We start from the raw sequence: 22,646 nt of genomic DNA on the forward strand, positions 1-22,646 counted from the left end.
GATTTCAGTTGTTGCCCATTTATCCAGAAGCAAAGTCCACTCCTCTATCTTTGCCCTGGAACGACTGAATTATTCTGCAAGCTGGGTCAATGGGAGGCTGTAATCGACGACGTCCCCTCTATGAAAGCACCTGGAACGCTCATATGATGCCAACTTCTAGGAGGCCATCGGCCAAGATGACAAACGATTTATTGGTTAGCACTGAGCCCGTTTAATAGAATGATCAATTAATCAAAAATCAGTAGATCAATTTTAGGTGTATAATCAAGCTCTGGTTTAATACGGCCGAATATGCTCAGAATACCATCACATAATACAGCCTTGTCGGAAATGCGCCTACGGAATGAAAAATCACGATTCGTTTAGGATATGAAAGTTTTGTGTTGTGAGAAGTACATTATTTGACAGAGAGGGCGGAGAATTTCTGCGACGCCGGTTTTGGTGGTTTTGCACGTAATGCAGCAAGCTATAGAATTGGGATGCACTGTTGTCACCAAATATACAAGCAAACAGCCGTCAGCCTCGGGTAATATTTTGCGGAAAGGTAGCAAGAAGCCAATTGAAAACGTCAAGTCGTCTGCGAATCACGGCCCGAGCAAGCGGGCTGACACCTCGATGGTCAGGTACGTTGATCTGAGCCCGCGGAAATTCTGCAAGACGGCGAATCAGCTGCAAGTTGCAGGTGTTCACTGCGTGCCAGAACGCCGAGCGACCGGCGCAGTCAAGCCATTTGGGCCGAATGTCTTTATGCGATAACAGAGAATCGAGTATCTGGCTGCTATTGGGCTGGTCGCTCCCGTAGATCTTGGCAGCCAGCAGAAGTGCAGTATCGCCTTTCCTGTCTCGAGCATTGATGTCGACATTTTGGTTCGCCAACAGAATTTTGACGGCGGTCACATCATCGTAAATCACGGCTAGGTGGAGAAGAGTATGCCCACTCTTATCTGTGACGTTCCCGTTGGTATGTGGATCGCGTAGGAGCGAGTGTAAAATCTCGTACTGTCGGTATTCTATAGCCACCAAAATTGGTCGTTGGTTGTTCCCATCTGGATCGTTGACGCATACAGGAAACCGCTTCATCAGGTGTCGCACGACGCAGCTCTTGCCCTGTATGATGGCCAAGGTGAGCGCATTTGGGGCCCGGCGAGAGCACGAGGCGAGCACACGGTCGTGCTGCATCAGCCAATCAATCACCTCCAGACTGTCTTTTTCAGTCGTAGACGGGGGTGTGCAGCATAGGCAGTACTCGAAACTCGGAGGGAGGTCATGGTTGTACATGTCCATGCTGAATTTTTGAGCTGGTACACTTTTGACGGACATGATGCTTTGAGCAAGATGCTGGAAAATTGTACAGATGGCTGTAGATGGGGACAGCGTCTGGAACAGAGATGAGGAGGCTGGTAATGGATACGATGATAGCATAGTCCCTCTTTATACCTAGATAATTCTATTTGTATATGCCAGTTTTCAGGAATATCCTCAGCATTCTCGATCATCAGGATCACATTGGCGAAGATGAAGTGACGCGCATTGCTATGAACATTATCTACCTCATGTCCCAAGCCCAAAATGAAGCCGAGAATGAGAAGAAACAGGAAATGATGTCGATCAAAGAATAGCTGTCAAATACTTGCAAAGTGGTTTTAATATAATGGCTCAAGAAACTCTGCCCCCAAGAGTAGCCATCATGGTTGCACTGCGGAATGAAGGACGGAGATAGCGTTGTCAGCTGTCTAGCGCACTACAGCAGTCAATCAAGACCGCTGCCGAACGTAATTCGGTATGCGCGTGAAATCAGCTTCTCTGTCCCTAGGAGACCCCAAATGGATCCCTGAAACCTTAAAAATGGCTTCGGGATCGAGAAGAAGCGTTCCAGGAGTGTTGTCGCTCCTGGGACCAGTATGCGAGGTCCTAGCACGAGTCTTGAGAGCCTGGGACTAGGCTGCGCATGCCATATGACCGTAGCACAACAGACAGTGGCGCGCGCCATCATCGCTAGATATACTCGGGGCATGATGTCCCATCCGTAGCGCGAGTGATGGGCTGAGAGGAGACTGGGCGGCCAGGCCAAGGCTATCAGAGCAAAGGCACATATATCACATAGCGTGTTCGTGCGTTCAGCGACCAAATAATATACCTTCTTGACCTTTGAGAAACGAAGCGTTGCCAAACGGCGAGCAGAGCAGGAATGCAGTCCCCGATCTCTGCAATATTGACAGTCAATGTGGCACAGCTACACTCGCGGGAGACATCTACATGGATGGTAGCTAGGCTACCGCGCGACCAACCTTAACAAGTGAGGGCACGTTGACACACCTACTCAACGAACAACACTCTCACCGACCTTAGTTTTCAACCAGTAACCAACACTGAAAGCAAATTGATGGCAGTTAAAAGCGTATTTCGATGCGGTGAACTGGTGATCTGCTACACATGGGTCACAATTGTTGAAGTGGTGGTCGCTGGTTCAACGTTGGAGCTTGATCAACGTTGTTACAGCAGATATAGACACGAAGAGCCGCTGACAGGGTTGTGGCTCTTGGAAAATGCGTAAATTGGCTCAACAGCCTGTAGTTTTTTGTTGACTACGCCTTCACTCCAGTCAGAAGAAGCTCAACAGACCTTGCTTTGCGCAAGTATCATCAAAGCCCCTCGAAATTGGCAATAGTCTGACAACTCCACGCAGGGGGTAAGTGAGACAGGTGACCACGAGGCAAGTCGAACACTATAAATTCGGTCACTTTTTTTGATATCTGTCAGAAGTAGTTATTCCTACAGTAATATTCGAAATCAGATTTACCTCTACACTCTTCGACTTTAACTCCCGGGTCCTCATTTGAAACACGCTAACCGGATAGGGTATCTGCGTCAATCGCCCTTGTTCCTAGAATAGAAACTGTATTTTACATGACGCGGGTGGGACCTTGTCCTTGTAAATTACAGGAAACCTCTATACATCTGATACCATTCTACCCCTCTTCCCTAAGCAACCAGAATTTCCCCCGGTATATGATTCTTGAGTGACATCCTACACTAGACTTGCAATATGGCCCTGAGACTTCCCCCTCCAAGCTGCATCTCATCTGAGACATGATAGAGAGCCGGCCACTAAACATGTCTTAAATGGCTGAAGAAGCCGAATACAGTGAGGTCACGATAATAATTATTCACCGAAAATTGCGGCATTTCGGCAGCGTATCGCCTTGACCAACAAACACTGACAAACTGTTCCCGGCCCCACCGCCAAGCCCTTAGCCCATATAGTATTATCTATTGAGCACACTGCATTAAACCGAGGGGGTCAGTAAAATGCGTCATGCATGTTACAGTAATCTACGATGCAAGTTTTACATTATGCATTTGAAAAGAAAGTCCATGGAATCCTATGGAACTCTATGGTGTATCCCTGCAAATCACGTGGGGAAAGTCACCTTATGACAAGTCACTTGCTGATCTTCTAGGGAACTTGTACTTTCTCTATCGTGCACGATTTTGTATAAATCTTCAACAATTGCGACCGTAATTTGGAGTACGGCGTAATCAGACGGGCAGTCGATGGGCGGCCACCATTACCCCAAAAAGGGGGGGGGACGATCACATACCAATTAGTGCTAGCATCATGCAGGGGCTGGGCATAAGGAGAGTCCTCATCCTCATTAAACCCTGTTTCTTCACACCATCTGACGCCTTCGCAGGCTTCCCATTCCTAAATCTTTCCACCATCTTGTCTTGTTAATGTGCGGGTCTCATCATGCCCAAGAAAACTTCAGCACCTTCGAGGAAAGCCACGACTGGTAGACATGAAAGCTGGAATGCTCGTTGCCTCGATACATGGCTACTCGAGATAATAGCTGTCTTTTTCAGTGTTGTCTGCTTCATCGCGATGTGCGCTCTCTTGAAAATTTACGCGGACAAGACTCAACCCGACCTACGATATGGCTTAACATTCAATGCAATAATTTCCATACTTGCAGCCGGCTGCAAGTCTTCACTGCTATTTGCGATCGGAGAAGCTCTTAGCCAATCCAAATGGACATGGTTTCGTGGATCACCTCGGTCTCTCCGGGACATGCAGACCTTCGACAGTGCTAGCCGAGGCCCACTTGGCTCACTGATGATGCTGTTCCAGAGAAGAAAATCTTCTGCAAATATTGGAGCTGCAATTATTTTTATGTTGCTTGCTTTCGACCCTTTTGTTCAGCAAATCACGAAATATTCTACTCGAATGGCACCTATAACCGACGGTACTGGCGTTGCATCAACCAAAAGACTCAGTTACTTCAATCCAGAAGCCGCCCCGCCAGAGTTCAATGTAGCCTACGCATCTGGGGTATGGTCCGAAGATAATTTTTTCCAACCATATTGTTCGTCAGGAAACTGTACCTGGCCTACATTTCGTTCTGCAGGCGTTTGCAGTAAGTGTACCGATATGACAAAATCGGTGTCCATGAGCTGCCAGAAATTGCCACGAGATAATGAGACTTTCTGGAGTGACGTGGATGATAGAGACGGGGCCACACATTTCAATGCATCATGCCAAATTATCCCATCAGTGGGAAAGTCTTCAATCTCCTTCTCTACGTTCAACATCCCATACCCCAACACGACCGAGTTCGGCCCAGACACGACCTTTGACCAGAACATAACTTGGCCAGTCTACTCTTGGTATAACAATACGTCTTTTCAAGAAGTCCTTCACGGGAATTTCGATAACTACACGTTTGCGGGGATTCATAATCCTTTGTCTGTCTTCGGTTTTGCGAAACTTGAATATGATGCAAGGTTCTTCAACTCATCCAATCCGTCGAAAGGATTCAAGGTTGAAATGGCGACTGAATGTAGCCTTTCTCTTTGTGTGAGTGATTGGAAAGTCTCTGTTCAAAAGGGGAACACCCAGATCGATACTTCGAACATCGATTATGGCTATTCATTTGTGAAGAATAACGTAACACTCGGTCATGAGGTGAATTGGTTGTGTTGGAGGCCAACTTTCAGCCCACCAAGCATAGCCTTTCAGGATAACTTTGCGATCAGCCCAGTCGACTTTACATACTGTGGAATCAGCGGCGTCACAGAATTGCCTCAAGATATTCTCAAGGGCTCTAGCCCTGTTAGTTATGAATTAGAGAACGGAAAAGGTACGTTCAACTATCAGGTAGGAAACACAGGAGCTGCATCCACTCAGCGCATTTCGAACACCGGTATTGAGCACGTCATGTCTAACATTGCCAACTCCCTGAATAAGATGGTGCTAATACGGGACGGGGAGGATGTCAATGGCACTGCGTATGGCATGGAAGTCTTCATTGTGGTGCAATGGCCCTGGCTCATCTTACCTGGTGTACTGGTGATTTCTGGGGTTTCTTTCTTTTTCCTTGCTCTCATCTCAAACGAGCGGATTGTGCTGTGGAAATCATCCGTTTTCGCCTTCCTATACCATGGTCTAGTCGAGATTGATATAGACAATGGTATAACTGCCAGTGGCATGGAAAAGGAGGCAATAGGCGAATGGGTGCAGCTTCGGGCTTCTTGTGACGACGGTAATTTGAAACTACAAAGAAAAAGCACAAATGCCAGGACCTCATGAATGTCAGCAAACATTTGGAAGACCGAATGCTATCTTTAGATTCCACGATGATTGTGTCTTCTACCCCATGGGGTCGCTGTTATCCGCCAAATACCAACCATTTTGTATGGATTAGGGGTTTTGGGTGCTATACGTTGCTATGTGGTCACGGTGAGTGGTCAAATGGTCACGGGGCTTTACCTATTGCAAAGAGGAACCATGTAAATTAAATCACCCCAATAAAACAGATTTGAATTGCATTCAATCACTGACGGTGGGAACGAGCTCTTTGGGTTCGATGCACTGAATCATATACCGGGGGAAATTCTGGTTGCTTAGGGAAGAGGGGTAGAATGGTATCAGATGTATAGAGGTTTCCTGTAATTTACAAGGACAAGGTCCCACCCGCGTCATGTAAAATACAGTTTCTATTCTAGGAACAAGGGCGATTGACGCAGATACCCTATCCGGTTAGCGTGTTTCAAATGAGGACCCGGGAGTTAAAGTCGAAGAGTGTAGAGGTAAATCTGATTTCGAATATAACTGTACATACTCATTTCGAATGGGTTTTCTCGCTTCGGGATTCGAGGTGTCCTCCTACCGCAGACCCATGATAAATTTTTCACCTATAACTCTACAAGTGCTTCAGATTGCTGACAAGCACGGCGACAACCCCGACCACTGGACCTACTCATCTCTTGTCAGACATGCTGGTTCGCTTTACTTCATTCTGTTCATGTTCGCCAGCCAGACCCTAAGTCCTGGCTAGGTATCCCTTTAGTAAGACTGCAGTACCCTTTGTGCCGAGCCGAGCCGAGCTAATCATTGTATTTTTCACCAGCTTACTAGACCACGAGATTACAAGCAAGGCTTCCTGTACAGGAATGTCCCTTGTCAGCCCAATAAAATTCGAGACTGTCTTCAAACAGCAGATGTTACAACCAGCCTGGTCCGTCTGATTGAACCGATCTAGGTTAGCATGACGAGAATCTGTACCCACTTGCCAGCCGTGGCCAATAGCCATATCACTTGTTGGCCCCAGAACCTGTTAGCCAGCTTTCTATTTGAGTCACAGCCTCGAGCTGGATCGATTTGCTAATTGGAACTTTACAGATGGTGCCACCAGCGCGACCCAGCGAGACCCAGCGAGGCCCCAGCGTCTCAATTTTGTTCGATGTACCCCGCCAGATTCAGACTGCAAAACCAAGGCTATGAAATCATCGTCGTCTCGACCCATGCAAGAATTCGAGCAGAGCCTCAGAACAATACTGCATGCGCATGCTGCCACAGCCGCTGGAGCAGCGAGTTTGTGTGGCTGCTTGTTCGCAGGCAATCAGGTATGTCTACCCTATTGTAATTCAGAGAGATTCATTAATTGTTCTCTTAGGGGGAGACACGAGGCTATATATATATATACTGTGAAGGCATCTACTTGCATCATGTATTTATTCCACGCAGAAAGAACTGGAAGCTTCTTGATCTGCAACAGCCTCATATCACAACATGCCCGAGACTTTTACCCCATTTCCTTTATCGTCAGCTGCGATACCAGCTGAAGACTAAACCTGAAGCAATTATCTGTTGTGTCGAAAATCGCAGGTCGGGGCGATCCCCAAGCACACAATCTGCGTGGTCCGTGTCGTGTCCCGTTCAAGCGAGGCGAAGAGTGGCCAAGGTAAAGGATGGCAAACTGTGAGTAGCTTTCCGCATATCCCCTTTTGTGCTTACATAGGTTGAAGAACTCTGCCAAATGGCACAAGACGTATCAATTCTGCGAGACACCGAGAAACTCCTTGATCGTGTCTAATCGCCACCATGGAACTATGAGGGATTAGATGACCTAAGTGTCTAGTGAAATTGAAATGCCCTGATGACTTTTGGTCATCTTACCCTCAATCGGAGATTCTGTGATGCCCGTTATGAACGCTTTTCATTCCTCCTAAAAGTGAGCTATCTGTCTCTAGGAACCCGAGAATCCCTGTGACTCGGATGATTGGGAGCAATGTTGTTTGGGCGACTTTTTAGCCAGTAGGTGTTGATATTGTAGATACGTACCATGATTGCAGCCAGGTAAATTTAGTCGCGAAGGCATCAACCGTTTAATTGTCGAGATATCCTGCTACCAGATGATCTTTCAAGCCCCGCTAACAAGGAACCACGCCTTCGGATTTGGGGCTCCTCGTAGCAGTCGAAGTGGTAACTTATGTCCTTTTCTGCTGGCTTCTAAATGGACACAACCGAAATGCCAGGGCTGAAAGTGTGCTGCTGCTGCGGAAGAGTGGCTTCACGACTTAGAAACTAATAGTATATCTGATCACTTGGCCGATATCCCTTGGCTGGCATGGCTGTTCCGACAATGGCTGAATGAATTTAATTGGTAAATTCGGGCATGGGACTCACTGAGCCACAAGATCATGATTTCGTGGTATATAGTTTATAAAGGTCCGAAGACGGGCGAAGATTGATACGATGCGGGCATTAATCGCCATCTGGATTTTGATAAACTACACATCTGTAAAACAAAATCTACATGTATATATATCAGAACTCTCACTAAAACACCACTAACACATGCTTCAGTTGAGCCATCACTGACGCCACTATCAACCATATGAGATGATCTAAGGGCCCTGAACCAGGTTAAATGTGGAAGGTAGGGCAAATGCGTTCTCTAGACTAAACAACTCCCATTTAAAACAACATAACATAATATCAATTCATTTCTAAACATGAGCCAGCATCAGTCTACTACAACATTGATAAGATTTCTTCTTGACGTTGCTGCAGTTCCCAATCTACCATGGACCCAATACACAGAGAGGTATGGACTGTAAATCCGAAGGGCGATGGCTTCTTACCAACTGTTTTTTTTACGGTTTTATCAGGAACAATCAGAAATAGTTACGGTCTGGAAAGTAGTCGAGGATGGCTCCATAGTCGATGACGAATAGTCCAGCGTCGTCAAAGCGGAGGAAGACTTATTGGAAGACGACTTGGTGGAAAACGACTTGGTGGAAGACGACTCGGTGGATGACGACTTGGTAGAGTGTATCAAGTCTGAGGTGGTGCAGCGGCTGCCATGCTTGAGTCTATTGTCCAATGTACATGTCGAGCTGTCTCCTTGAAAATTGTAGAAGGTGATCACCCCGGTTTTTTCCACCTTAACCCATGCAGCTGATGAATTGTTTTCCGTGCCGCAAGCCTCCGCGCCCCCCATAGGGTAACCTGGATGAGTGCTGTTGGCGACTTTGTCCAACCCTACAAATCCGTTAGTCTATTTTTCTTGATTTGCATGCTAGGCAGTAACTTACTTGAACAGTCATCTCCATCAAGTTGGCTGAAGAATGCGGAAGACCCTGTGCAGCCATGATTGTCATAGGACCATATCGCGCATTTGTTATCAATATCAATGATCTCAAGAGTGCCACCGAGGGACGCCCGTGCATACACACTCGCGAGGATCACAATGAGAGAGAAACGCATTTTCTTTTTATCCCGGCGAACCTGGTATGTTTGAAGTTTTTTTGCTCTGTCGTGTGCGCTATTTGCTCTTGACTTACGTATCTGGCGTGATCTCGCATGCGTGAAGTCAAGCAAAAGTATGGCGGAAGCAGTGCCTTTTATAGATTTCTATGATCTCCGGCAGATTTCGGATTGCTCGTGGGGGAGGCGAAAGTCGAAGTATGAGTCTCATCTGACCAAAGTTGAGGTGCGTCAGAGACCATGAATTTGCAAGTATGGTCATTTATTGAGGCCGAAAGCCCAGCTCAAAACATACCAACCCAATCGATGCCAGCTTAGACATAGCATCTGGCCAATATGCCGTGCCATGTCTGGGGCTAGAATATGTGGGCAACCAATTTTGAAATGATAAGCTCCTGAATTTTGAGGCTACCTTTCAACATCTCACCAGCTCCCATTTCACCACCCTGTTGAAGTCCTATGACTAAACCTATCCTAATTCTATGTCATTGAGGGTTAAATTTGAGGGCAGGATATACATGGTGGAGTGTTGAGGTGTAGGATGTCTGTAGCCCCACAATAAAGCATATCGATGTCTAGAAGCGTAGTCTTATCTATTGCCCTGCTACATCAGTACTTTCTAATTTATGAGCCTCGGTTTCATGAAGATGCACTCATATGGTGTAAGTAGCCATAAGTCCAGTTTTAGAATATCTGATACGAGAATTCAGAAAGGCAGCAGACCTAGGGGTTCCTGGGGTTCTAGAAGCTGATCTACTTGATCACCCACAAGAGACCGCAGTCATTTTCCGGGACCGGGGATTGATTTTTTGCTAGGTCAAATTCCATCAAACTTGGTGTTTTCAAAGAAATCACAACAGTGATCCACGAAATAGCGTAGCCCGGGGAAATCGTACTTACCTTTCCACCATCACTATCAAGAAACCGGTCACGTTCCTGTTAACGGCTCCATCAGTGCTAGGAGCACTCATCTTGACCCTGGGAGCTGCCTTTCTCCCGAAAGCCTGTGGAACTTTTGAACCGCAAAGAAGGGACCTATAGGAGCTCGTACTTGAGCCTAGAAGCCAGACATCCATACCGGGAAGTCTAGGCCCTTACCATTTATCGGTGACTAGGGGTCATTTGATTTTCATTAAGATCACCACCTAGCTTGATCCGTGAGGAGAATGATTCACATAGTAAGGGTCGGGTAAACAATTCCCGCTTCCCAGGAACCTGAACCGTTCCTTGATTTTTCCCGATACTTCATACCACGCGGGAACCAACATCATCCTGCGTCTGGGGTTCGAATATATATAAGACAATAAAGATCTATCTTCCGTCTCTCGGTCTTCCGTCCAAGTCACCCACCAGATCAACTCCACACGAAACAAATCGTACTCCCGCTCCTTTTAGCCCATTACCCCAATGTGAATATACCCGGCCCCTGATACTGCACAACTTGATACGTGAGTTGATATTAACGTAACCTATAGATGCTTCTCCTCGATCTCCCTCCTGAGATTATTCTTTGCATAGCAGACAAGCTAGATCAAGCGAGAGATTTGCTTATGCTGGCTTGCCTCAATCGAGCAACAAATGCTCTTTTGCTCGACTATTTGTTCAAGTTCAACATCCGACGCCAACGCAGCTCTGCCTTGTTCTGGGGTGTTCTCCAAGGCAAGTCGGAATTTGTGGAAATGATGTTGCACAGCTATCAAGCGGATGCCAATACCACAGACGATAAATCTCGCACACCAATATATTATGCAATTCGCACTAAGAACGAGATCATGATTCGCACGCTTCTTTTTGATAACAAAGCGGATATCAATTGGCAAGACCACCGCAGGCAGACACCACTGGTATACGCCATTGCAAGGAATCGACTGTCTACTGCATCACTTTTACTAGATTTTGATCTAAGTCTGAATACAAGGGATGTCAAGAACCGGACTGCTATTTGGTACGCCATCGCTCGCTGCGATGAGAACCTGGTGCAAGTCCTTCTGGAAAGGGGCAGTGATATACGAACGCCAGATTACAAACAATTTTCACCATTCAGGCTTGCTGTTGCCAAGAAAGCCCCGAGAATTACTCGACTGTTACTTCTCCATTCGGATCCAAATTTACGAATGACCCTGCTGGAGAATGTCACTATCAGAAACCGTCTGCTCTGCCAGGCGATACAGGCAAGCCTTCAAGATTTCGTCGCGCTACTGATTGCCCATGGCGCAGATCCCAATTCTAGAAATAGAGATGGCCGGACCCTGTTGCACCAAGCCACAGAAAATAGCGATAGCGGGATAGTCCAACAATTGCTTGCCTATGAAGAGATCTCCATTAATGCAACGGACAGGCACTCCTGCACCGCTCTCCACATCGCAGCAGAGTATGGATGCACGTCGGTAGCCAAGTGCCTGCTGGACAAATGCGGCTTAGATTCCAACGCAAGAGACACATACGGTCGGAGTGCCCTCCACATCGCAGCAGAATATGGCAAGAAATCGATCATAAGGCTTTTTTTAGCCTATGATGCTGTGGACATCAATGCCCTAGATTTGAATGGAGCCACAGCACTCTGCTTGGCTGCCGACGCAAAACACACGGCTATAGCTCTACAGGTTCTAGCAGAAGATCATGTGGACGTCAACCTGGCCGGTCAAACTAGCAGGACAGCTCTTCATCATGCAGCGAAAACGGGCAACATACCGGTCGCATGTGTCCTTCTCGGCACTGAAAATCTCGATCCCAACGTTCGTGATGACCATGGATGGGCTCCTCTTACCTACGCTGCTTCCAACGGTGATGTACGCATGGTGGAACTCTTACTCGTAAGAGAAGATATACAAGTGAATGTGCAACAGGCCCCTCCACTGTTTCATGCTGCCAAAAAAGGTCATCTGGAAGTTGTACGCCGATTGCTTTCCTGTGATACCATCGACATCAATCAGCAGTTTTGGAACAGCTCGCCTCTCTGTGTTGCCTCTGAGATGGGCCACCCGGAAATTACAATGCTACTCCTTGAACACACAACACCACCCGACATCAATCTGAAAACTTATATGGGAGACACGGCACTTTCCTTGGCCGCTTACCATGGCCATTTGGCTATCATCAATCTCTTGCTGGAAGAAAGTGGACTGAATGTTACCGCTACCGATAAATTTGGGGACACAGCGTTATGCAAAGCAGCTCGGAATGGACACGAACAGGTAGTCAAGCGTCTCTACGGAGACACTCGTGCAAAATGTGCTAGTGATGTGAGAAGGGCGATTGAAGCAGCTTCCAACTGTAGAATTGCGCTCTACCTTGAAGGTCACTTGAATGAGCAAGGCAACTTTTGCACTTGGCCTTGAACCATACACAGGCTGTTCTTGCTTTGTTGGATTTCATTCTTTCAGCGTCCGGCACCATACAACTCTTCTCAAATTGGCTCTACTTGCACCACATTCTCTTGCGGAAGGCAGACTATGCGATGAACGGAAAGATGTCATACTTCAAGCTACAGCTCACCATATATTCCGCGCCATGTATAGTGAAGAAGTTCGGGGCTCTAACAAAAGATGTAGTTTACTCGTATCTCCCCTGAATATAGTTATAAATGCGGTCGATAATATTTCTGTCGCATTCGATTTGTTACTTCTCCATTGTAGTTTGCTTGTACGTTTATCCACCCTACAATGTGCAGACTTGAATCTAACCTTCTGCTCGGTTTACGCTATTGGTAGGTCAGGGTCGTTGCACGGGCGGTAACAGGTTAAAGGTAGAGTGGTATGTCAGACCGCATTCACTGACAGCGAGGTAACCCGCAGGATCTTTTGACGGTAATCTATGATCATGCTCGATAGAATGGAAATCGGTAATCTGAAATAAATTTAGTTTCCCAGTGTCACCTTGATAATAATCTAGAATGCTTACCGGTCCAATCCTCGATGTCATTCATACCATCAGCATAGAGACTAAAGACAACTTTTCTTTTCTCTTCCATTTCTTCGATAGTCAAAAGGCCAAGTTTGACCTGATGTCGGAAGGCTTTGACCTCGCAGGAAGCATATTTGTAGCGTGCCTTCTTATCATCAAGGGCATAAGATGACACATATAGATGCTTGAACATCAACACCGCTTTAGAAATACGATAAACCTCTCTCAACCTTTTCATAAAAGATTGTGGTTCAAAGGACGAGTAATAGTGCTCCGCACGTTTCCAATCTGATTGTTGTTAGCAAGGCGTATTAATTCCACAGGGACATACAAACCATATCTAGCCCGGGGTGGGGAATCTTTGCAACGCATTCTCATAAAATGGTGTGAATTCAGCCAATTTGAGTGTGGTTGTCTGCTTTTTCGCTGGGGTTGGATACGATATATATACTAATGGTGGGACACGCATATATGTATTTGCTATCGATCGAGGTCCACTCACGTTCCTCAACGGTTAGGCTGAGGCACCAAGTGACCTGAACCCGACAAAAGGAAACAGCAAGGGATATCCTCTTGTTCTTCCTGTTGTCTCCTAGGATGCATGCAGTATTTGTGTTGTATAGTTGATTGATACTGAACGTTGAGCATTAAATACCAACACCATTCGAGGCCACCTATATGAAGAATTAAAAAACATTAGGCCATGATGTGACACTATAATCAACAGCACGGCATTCGTTCGTGGCTTGTAAGACTTTCCATTGTAACTATCAAGAAATCAGTCTCGTTCCTAGAGATAGTTTTATCAGCCCTTAAAAAGCACATCTTGGCCCTAGGAGCAAGAAAGCTCCTAGGGGCTTTAGTGCAGTTTCTGGAGGCAAAGAAGCAGCTTCTGGGGGCCACGTAGCCCCCAGGAAACCCGACGTAGCTTCTGGGGTCTAGTACTTTCACCTCGGGGAACCAAAGTCATGTTCCTGTTGACAGTCTCATCACCTCCTGAAACCTCAAGTGCGGTTCCTGGGGCTATGGCTTAGCCTTTCCGGGAGTAGCGAATGACGCAAATTTGTGCGCAGGCCTGGTGAAGGTGTCTTGTGAGGGCTTTCCGTGACCTCAGAAGGCAAAATATTGACTCTAGGATCCGGAAGTAGGGTCTCAGGAGTGCGACAGCTTCCAGATCCAGCCAATGTGTTCCCAAAACCAGTTCGTATTCAATCAGAATCGTATAGTGGAGATCCCAGGGGTAGAACTCAGTTTCCTAGAAACGGGAAATGGCCCCAGGAGCTAAAGACGGGTTCCCAGAGAACAAACAGCCCCCAGAATTGCATTTGGTGTTTCCAGGATCAATGTATTAGTTCCCAGTATCAGATTAACAATGATTGTCGATTAATATGGATGAGCTAGTTTTGTTACGTCGTGAGGCGGTACGGATAGAATCGTCGAGAGTCGTCTGCCGACCCGCCAGCTGTGTTTTCTGCCAACATGGGCCGTCTTCGCGCTCCACAAGGCTCAGCTGAACTCGCTGTCGGCATTACTCTAGCCGCCGCCGTTGGGTATGATGTACAAACAACTTTTATTTACTGGTTCTCGGTTCCGAGCTAAGGCATACTTATCTCAGATGGGAAACTTCCAATAGCATTCTTAGGCTCATCAACATCCAGCACATGCAAATGTGAATCGGTGGCCAAGTGCTCTGTGGGGTTAACGATCAGGATTTAAGGAAGAGCAGTGATAGCTTCAAGAGTCAAATAAGTGGCTAGCAAGCAACAGCGAGAATCTTTCGCCGTTCTATAATGGGCAGACATAAATACTGTACGATAGCAAATAGGCAGACCAGGCCATAGATAATGTTATTTGTGGCAGCAGCAGGTCTAGACAAGTCCCCGCGAAGGCGGTAAGTAAATATTCTCCTTCCTCCGCAGGGCGGTTTTGCGCTCGGCTGAGAACATGGACTCGAAAGAGGGTCTTTTTTTGTGTCGAAACCTTACTTGACGTGCTTAGTGGTCTCGGAGATCAATGTTTGATGATATGTGAGGTCCCTTGGTTTCCCATGCCTCCTCCCCTCCTTGCTTCTCCCTCATTCCTCCCACCATCCATACATCTGCGCTACTCTAATGGTCGGCTCTCGTCTTCTTGAAACGATCCAACCTAAATAAGTGTCAAACGTCGAGATCTCCATGGAGAACTACCGGAAGATTGAGAAAGTCGGCGAAGGTACGGACGATTTTTGACGCGGTTTTTGGTATTGTTGATACGTTCCTGTCAGAACTCAGCTCACGCGTCGATTCGTCTCTAGGCACATACGGTGTCGTCTACAAGGCCCGCGAGCTGAACCATCCTTGCCGTGTTGTCGCTCTGAAAAAAATCAGACTAGAGGCCGAAGATGAGGGTGTTCCTAGCACCACTATCCGCGAGATCTCGCTACTCAAAGAAAATGCAGGACCCGAACATTGTCCAATTGCTGAACATCGTCCATGCCGATAGCCACAGTCTCTATCTGGTCATGGAGTTCCTCGATCTTGATTTGAAGAAATACATGGAAGCTCTACCGGTTAGCGAGGGTGGTCGCGGTAAGCCCCTTCCCGATGAATCTACGTCGATGGCAACCCTGGGGCTGGGCGATGCCATGGTGAAGAAGTTCATGGCCCAGCTGGTTGAGGGTATTCGCTACTGTCATAGTCGCCGTATGCTGCACCGCGATCTCAAGCCCCAGAACTTGCTCATTGACCGGGATGGTAACCTGAAACTCGCCGATTTTGGTCTGGCGAGAGCCTTCGGTGTGCCGCTACGGACTTACACCCATGAGGTAAGCACCGGTATTCTAAGCACGGATTGGTTTTCAGCTCACCGACATTTCTCTATCTCAGGTCGTTACACTGTGGTATCGCTGCCCTGAAATTCTGCTTGGTGGCCGCCAGTATTCTACCGGTGTTGACATGTGGTCCATTGGCGCGATTTTTGCCGAGATGTACACACGCAAGCCGCTATTTCCCGGTGACTCGGAGATCGACGAGATCTTCAAGATCTTCCGGTAGCTTCTTCGTTTCGCTTGGTGATTAACCAATAACTAAATGTGCTTTTCGTTCTTCAGTACCCTCGGCACCCCCGATGAAGCGCTCTGGCCAGATATAACCTCATTCCCCGATTACAAGGCCACTTTCCCCAAATGGAAACGTCCCGATGTCTCGATTGTCCCCGGTCTGGAGCTTGCTGGCCTCGATCTGCTGGAGGCCCTGCTCGAGTACGACCCTGCCCACCGAATTTCGGCGAAGCAGGCCTGCATGCACCCATACTTCCGGAACGGTAGCTCATACTACGCGGGCCGTCTCAGGCGCAACGTGTCAACTTGACACCGTCATTTATACCTTGCAAACTCAGACAGAACAACTGACGCCTCATGAATGTGGGACTGGTCGATGCTCAATTTTAGGTATGGCCTGCATTAGCAGGTGAATTTTGATGTCATTGTTCATCGGTTTCAATAGCTCACTTGGTAAGAAACATGTCTTTATTTGAAACACGACACTTCCTCCGCATCTCCAATTTCTAACAGTTGAAAGGGGTAAAGGCTGGAATAGCTAGAAATCGGTACGAAACAAACGCTAGCCATATTACCTGAAAGAGATCTACAGGTTCCAGATTATTGAGTCGGTGTAGGGCTACGCTTTCACGAGGTTTGCGGGTCGGTGCCTCACAGCTCAGCACAATCAAAACTACAGCGGGGCTGAGAGAAAATAGCTCGCCAGTCCTAGGAATAAGATTCTATAGTTTTCTTTGCTGATTCCACGTTGAGCCGCTCGCGGCTGGAAATAAATGGTCAGAAGAAAAAACATGAGCCTATCATTGCTGATTGAGAAGGCTCATAATGCACCGCGAAGCCTCAATTTAAGAGGGCCGTTATAGATTCCCACTGTTAGCTGAGCCAATGTTTTTAACCGACCCAGCATCACGTTCCGTTAACACGATTTTATCACGTCTCTCTCGGTAGGCGTTTATAATGGCGTCAAGAAGTCGCTGCAGACAGTCGCGGTACAACGAATAAATGAATTTAAACCGGCCTCAATTAGAATTGATGTCCTACAACGCTTGCTACCAAGCACGTAAGTGGACGAAGCCGAGAAATCTATCAATTCGTTCTTTACCCCCGAAAATTTGCTCTAGAGTTGAACCACTTGACTATTCCAAGCCGAGCAAGCCTTGTGTCTGAGCCACTTGATAAGTTGTGCTCCATTAAGCCAAAATGGAAGTTTCCACTGTACATATTTATATACTACCTCATGGACCAGCAAGTCAGGGCCTGTAAGATATCTGATGTTCGCTGGATGCATTGCTATTCATGCAAGCCGATCAAAGATACGAAGCTTGGGTTAGCTGGTCAAGGTGTCTATGCGAATATTTCTGCGCTATGGCGGCCGACTGAGCTGATCTACTGTATAGCCCGGTGGGTGTTCCTAAGGAAAACGCGCGAATATCGTCGTCACATCATGTCGCAGATATAACAGCATTAGCCTGATCTGTTTGGAATCATACTGATCGTCAAGACGATGCGATTTGGTAGAATCGAGAAAGTTCTACCACTGTGCAAGCGCAAGAGCCACCGCTCTACGCCGTCTCTTCGTCTTGGTCTTGGCCACCAGAGCATGTGTCATGGATTATGTCGCCGATCAACCAGCTAATAAATGAAAGTGAACTTTTGACTCGCACTAAAGTGCCCGAGGGACAGTCCTTTACCTTCTTCTTTCCTTGTCCGGTAACCCTACCAGATTGAGTGCGAAAGAGTGGTTGCAGCCATCAAGTACGCTAGTCAGTCGCTCCCGAAGTGATTCAGTGCCTGCTCAAAAAAGCCTAGCCAAATAGCTGTTTGTCGTGGCGAACCTGAAGACCGTCCCTTTCCTTTCTCAGGTGCGTACCAGCCTCCTTTACAACAAGGTGTTCCTGCTCTAGCTTCTCGAAATCGATGTGCTTGGACACGCATGACTCCCATAGGCGTCGATAGAGCCTGACAAGTCGAGCTGCGGGAAAAGTCAACCTGGGATCGTCACGTTCGAGGTCTGCTAGAACCTTCAAGATGGGTTGAAATGGCTCGGTCGCCAGAATATGTCTTGTTTCAGCTTCCTTTTGCAAAGGCGAGGGCTGTAATGGTCGGCAAAAGCGTTTGAAGGCGAATCGTTTTACTTACCAATGGGACATGGTCAGAATTTCCTTTGATTTGTCTTTCTCATCGAGGATGGGAAATTCACGGGGCCGCTGATCTCCTTCTTTTTCCTGGTGTGGCGAGCTGTTTGGGGCATCCATTTTGCCCGCAGAAGAAAGTCACGGGTCTGGTTAATACAATTTCATCGATCCTTAGTGTCTCTTATAGACTGCGCAGACGCCGGCAACTATGTAGTGGATTTTACGATTACCACAACTGTTAATTGATGCAGTCAGATTTTGACAAAAGTTTTGTTAGTTTTCGGCGGGCTGTTGACAGTTTATTCAACGATAGGGATAGTCGGTTGGGGAACTGACCAAGCCTCATGCTGTTGAGGGCCAGAGATGAACGCCTACCTGGTGTGGACATATATTTCAATCAGAAACCTCTTTCCCTTTCGTTGAAGGCCTCAGAAATTTGACAAATGGAATGTTGTAGAACTTACCGTCATTAAACAAAGAAATTCAGGGAAAAAACTGAACTTTTTTATTTAATGTATTTTCATGGCCACAAGTTCGAAAATTGAGTGTCGACAACGTTGGGCTAAGCTTCAACGGGTTGACGGGTCGAGCACACCCTACTGTGACCTCGCTTTCCGCAGTCTGGTCGGACAGACCCACAGCTCAACACAACCAACACCACACTAAAGCGAGGCTAGGAAAAAAGTCCATGATTTCAAGTATGAAATTGTAGGCGCTTTTTGGTGATTCAACGTTGAGTCACTCACAGGTGAGGTATCAGAACAAGAAATATGAGCCTGTCATTGCGCATTGAATAGTACTCAGTGCCTCAATTTTAAAGAGTCGTGGAGGATTCAACAGTCAGCCAACGTTTCTTGACCAACTCAGCATGCTGTTGTTCAACACCACTTTTAATTATCTCTCTCGCTGAGCATCTAAAGGCATCAGAAATGTCGCTGCAAATATCTGCGGTAGAAAGAAGAAATGGATTTCAACAGGCCTCAATTAAGAGAGTTGTCCCTTAACGTGTCCTACCAAGCAGCGCACTTCGGCGACAGGATGAGCCGGGAAGTCTATAAATACGTTCTCTACCCCCGGAAATTTGCTCTTCAATTTGTTCATTTGACTACGAAAAGTCAAGTAGGCTTGTGTCTGAGTCACTTGAGAAGTTCTCCACCTTTGACCCAGTACTGAATTCCACTGTACTGACATTTATGGAATACATCGTGGATAAGCAAGCTAGACAGTGCCTGTGAGAGATACAGGTATGATTCCCACCAGATGCACTGCCATTCACCCCAGCTAATTAAAGAGACAAGACTTAGGCTGGCGGGCCCAAGTGTCTATGCGAAGATGCCTACGTCACAGCAGCCGACTGATCCCATCTACTGTACAGACGTCTTCCCAAGAGACAGTGCGAACATCCGTGTCGCAGGTATGTGATTCTCAGCCTGACTTGCCCAAATTCTACTGATCATGCAGACGATGCGATTTCAATAGAACCGAGGACAATTGACCACAATACACGAGCGCAAGAGTCACAGCTCTTTACCGTCTTTTCGTCCCTAGTCTTGGCCACCAGAGCATGTGAGTCATGGATTATGTCGCCGATCTACAAGCCAATGAACGATAGTGAACATCGACATGGCACCAGAAGTCCCCGAGGATACAATACCCCCGTTAGTGCTCTGCACAAAGCCACTGCCTACACACTATTCATGGCCCCGTCGCATCAAATCACGCAGCAAAGAATCAGGTGAAGAAGGAACGGGCTAATAACAGGTGCGGATATCCGATCGCGAATTCGCTGCGCAGAAGCTTGAGACGTCCATTCTTCATGGCATTGTGAGTGATTTATCGCATCCTCTGCTGCGCTATATCAGTTGTTGCGAATTTTTGTGCTCCAAATCACCAATACCATTACGGATTTTTATGCCACTGTTAGGAGCAGCCATCGCCACTGTGAAAGATACCCGTTGGGAGTCCTATCGCCGGATCGGAGATAAGACCACGTCACTACGACGCGTGCTCCACTGTGTCTTCCGCGACTCCCGCCCTCGACCTCACCGCCTTACATTGAACGGCGGAGTGCATGAACCTCATGCCGTCCGCATCGCGAGGTCTTATTCCATTACGACTAAACAACTTCCTGTCACAGGTGATTCGTCACGCATTTTTGGCTCTCAGAAGTTGTCCAGCACCCAGCGCGGCTTCTTCGAAGCGACAGCCGGGGAGTGCGATGAACTGGATACAACATCACGTCAATATGGCATGAATGGTGACTGCATTGATGGAGACAACTGTAAGTGATCTCGTCGGTAAGATATGACCACGAAGCCAATTGATCGTCTCGTCTCAAGCGAACATTCTGCGAAATCAATGAACAGATAAGTCATAACAATTCGTCCAAGTAGTTCAAGCCTTGCTGACTTGGATCGTACAACAGGACACCCCTCGTATTGCCGTCACTCGATTGTGAAGGGCGTTTTGGAAGCAACGACCGGAGAGAAAGATACAACGCTGATCAAATTGGAAGAAGAACTCTAATTCGGATATAGACCGAAGCGGGTTAGCATCGTTTGGCTTACGCGTTTTTCATTTGTGGGAATCTACTCCCGAGATCTTAGTATCTCATTCATCGGCATGAAACTCCAAAAGCACCCCCGCCGTCTAGCATGGCGAAAGTAAGCGACTGGTAGTGAACTGACCGTGAAGCCTGTGATTAATATCGGCGTTGAAAGTGGGAATTGTGATGGATCACTAACTTCTTCCCTATTACGACTGTCATCCGTGGTTTCTGACGAGGTTGCCGAATTATTTCTGCTTGCTGCACTTTGTCTTATACTTTATTTCATTCTATGCAAGACTTTGAATTCTTATTGCTGATATCATTCATGACCTGGTAGTCTCATCATTTGTCTGTTCTGTGGAACTTGCCAGTTTACCGCAGCTAAAGCCGAGCCTGCAAGCCGATACGCCGCTCAAAAAACAGGCAAAAGGGCATGACCTCTTTGAAGACATACTCGTCATCAAAAACACCTGGAATGCGCTCTGAGCGCGTGTCTCGATCTTTGTTCATCCCCGCAACCGCTCCATCGAAATCTGACTTAATACGATGTTCTCGATGCCGGCAGGGTTTCTGTTTAGCCACGAACGCAAGGCACATCGCCATTCAATTCAGCTTGAATTCTTACTATTGCAAGCCGTGTTCCTGTCTAGTGGGTTTTACGTACGTGGACGCTGTTTACGTGTGTTCTTGTTATGAAACTTTCTCCGTGTAGCATAAACATCACGTACAGCCAAGGAACACGAACATGAATCAGAGATAATGCTAACGTTTTGCTCTTGGCCAGAACTCGATGGAAACGGCCGTCGTAGCCGGCTTACCTTGAGTCTGTCAATACAACCGATACGTCACGGCATCATACATGCAGCCCATATTGGCTATTTGCAAGGGCACGATTACTAGGTAGTGCCATTCTATGGACCTACTGGATGCATCAACATCGATATTTTTGCCATTTGCTCGATCATACTCCCCGGTGTAAATTGTCAATATTTGTTTGTCTTCATGCGAACCACCCGTGGTGGTCCATTGCGCAAATGCTCACTCGAACTCTTGTGCTCATGATCCCAATGTTAGCAAATAATGGAAACGTTGTTGATAGGGAAAAAAGAGTGCTTTGGTTATTGATCTCTTTTGGTTTTACCTCCACCTAAATGTTTTATGGGTTAACTCCTCATAAAGTCCCTGCGATCCTCCGTGCCCTTCACCCTTGCTACGCTTCGCTGAAAATAGGCAACTACAACGCCCTAAAATTTAAACAACATGGCAAGTGGACTGAGCTCTTTTGACAGATCGCATACTGGGAGACTGTGTACTGCTTCGCTCTTTTATGCTCGGGGATGGTTTGTGTCCAATATGGCAAATGAAAAAGTGGGGCACTCTTCCTTAACAAAAGAGTTGACTACTATTGCAGATCAAATCTAAAATTTGGTCCGGTGCTGACTTCCGACAAATCAACTATCCTTTTTGGCCCGCCCAGACTGTTACACATCGGCTCAGGCAGTCGGTTCCGAGCTACTGACGGATTCCGGACGATCGACGTGATTGATACGTCTCCCCGAATTCAAGGCAACGCTGTGATTGTTGGTGATTTTGCGAAAGATAAGCACTATTCGACTTGGTTGAGAAATAATTGAGATTTATTAACGCGCCGTGTACAATCTTAACAAGCAGGCGGTCAACCCCCTCCTGGATGGCAAAACGAGAACGCTACTTCAATCACCCATCTTCTTTTTAAACTTTCTCATTCGTAAATTATCGCATGCCAACGTCTCAAGATGTTGATCGTTGCAAGCCCGGCAGCAAACACAGCACTCTTAGTTCAAGGAGGCAGGTTGGAATGGCGAAACAGCGGCGTTCCTGCAGACTTTGATTATATCTGAATCGACGTGCGGGATCCTAGAGCCATCGTTGTTCTGTATTAGTGGTAGATTACCACTAGCCCGTTTCGGAGAGGATCTACAGAAGCGGACCTTA

General features: G+C 47.0%; 6 protein-coding genes across 6 annotated transcripts; 3 read left to right on the plus strand and 3 right to left on the minus strand.

Annotated features, from left to right (window-relative positions):
* Positions 1-516: 516 nt before the first annotated feature.
* Positions 517-1,320, minus strand: N7506_005336 (ankyrin repeat domain-containing protein; the record flags this gene model as incomplete). The annotated part of the gene is made up of 1 exon (XM_056954630.1): positions 517-1,320. The coding sequence occupies one exon, from the start codon at positions 1,318-1,320 to the stop codon at positions 517-519; it is 804 nt and encodes a 267-aa protein (XP_056813519.1).
* Positions 1,321-4,225: 2,905 nt separating this feature from the next.
* Positions 4,226-5,587, plus strand: N7506_005337 (uncharacterized protein; the record flags this gene model as incomplete). Its single annotated transcript, XM_056954631.1, has 3 exons — positions 4,226-4,330; positions 4,407-4,415; positions 4,460-5,587. The coding sequence occupies 3 exons, from the start codon at positions 4,226-4,228 to the stop codon at positions 5,585-5,587; spliced, it is 1,242 nt and encodes a 413-aa protein (XP_056813520.1).
* A 2,884-nt stretch (positions 5,588-8,471) lies between these two features.
* Positions 8,472-9,049, minus strand: N7506_005338 (uncharacterized protein; the record flags this gene model as incomplete). The annotated part of the gene is made up of 2 exons (XM_056954632.1): positions 8,472-8,824; positions 8,878-9,049. Coding segments are annotated over 2 exons (525 nt in total), but the record flags the coding sequence as incomplete, so codon positions are not given.
* Positions 9,050-10,524: 1,475 nt separating this feature from the next.
* Positions 10,525-12,387, plus strand: N7506_005339 (ankyrin repeat domain-containing protein; the record flags this gene model as incomplete). Its single annotated transcript, XM_056954633.1, has 1 exon — positions 10,525-12,387. One exon carries the CDS (start codon positions 10,525-10,527, stop codon positions 12,385-12,387), a length of 1,863 nt encoding a protein of 620 aa, XP_056813522.1.
* A 420-nt stretch (positions 12,388-12,807) lies between these two features.
* N7506_005340 (uncharacterized protein) lies at positions 12,808-13,145 on the minus strand (the record flags this gene model as incomplete). The annotated part of the gene is made up of 2 exons (XM_056954634.1): positions 12,808-12,860; positions 12,950-13,145. The coding sequence occupies 2 exons, from the start codon at positions 13,143-13,145 to the stop codon at positions 12,808-12,810; spliced, it is 249 nt and encodes an 82-aa protein (XP_056813523.1).
* Positions 13,146-15,126: 1,981 nt separating this feature from the next.
* N7506_005341 (uncharacterized protein) lies at positions 15,127-16,299 on the plus strand (the record flags this gene model as incomplete). Its single annotated transcript, XM_056954635.1, has 5 exons — positions 15,127-15,163; positions 15,216-15,340; positions 15,390-15,755; positions 15,817-15,980; positions 16,041-16,299. 5 exons carry the CDS (start codon positions 15,127-15,129, stop codon positions 16,297-16,299), a joined length of 951 nt encoding a protein of 316 aa, XP_056813524.1.
* Positions 16,300-22,646: the final 6,347 nt, after the last annotated feature.

This window comes from Penicillium brevicompactum (assembly GCF_028827555.1).
Source record: "Penicillium brevicompactum strain IBT 35665 chromosome Unknown utg000003l_segment0_segment0, whole genome shotgun sequence".
Lineage (NCBI taxonomy): Eukaryota > Fungi > Ascomycota > Eurotiomycetes > Eurotiales > Aspergillaceae > Penicillium > Penicillium brevicompactum.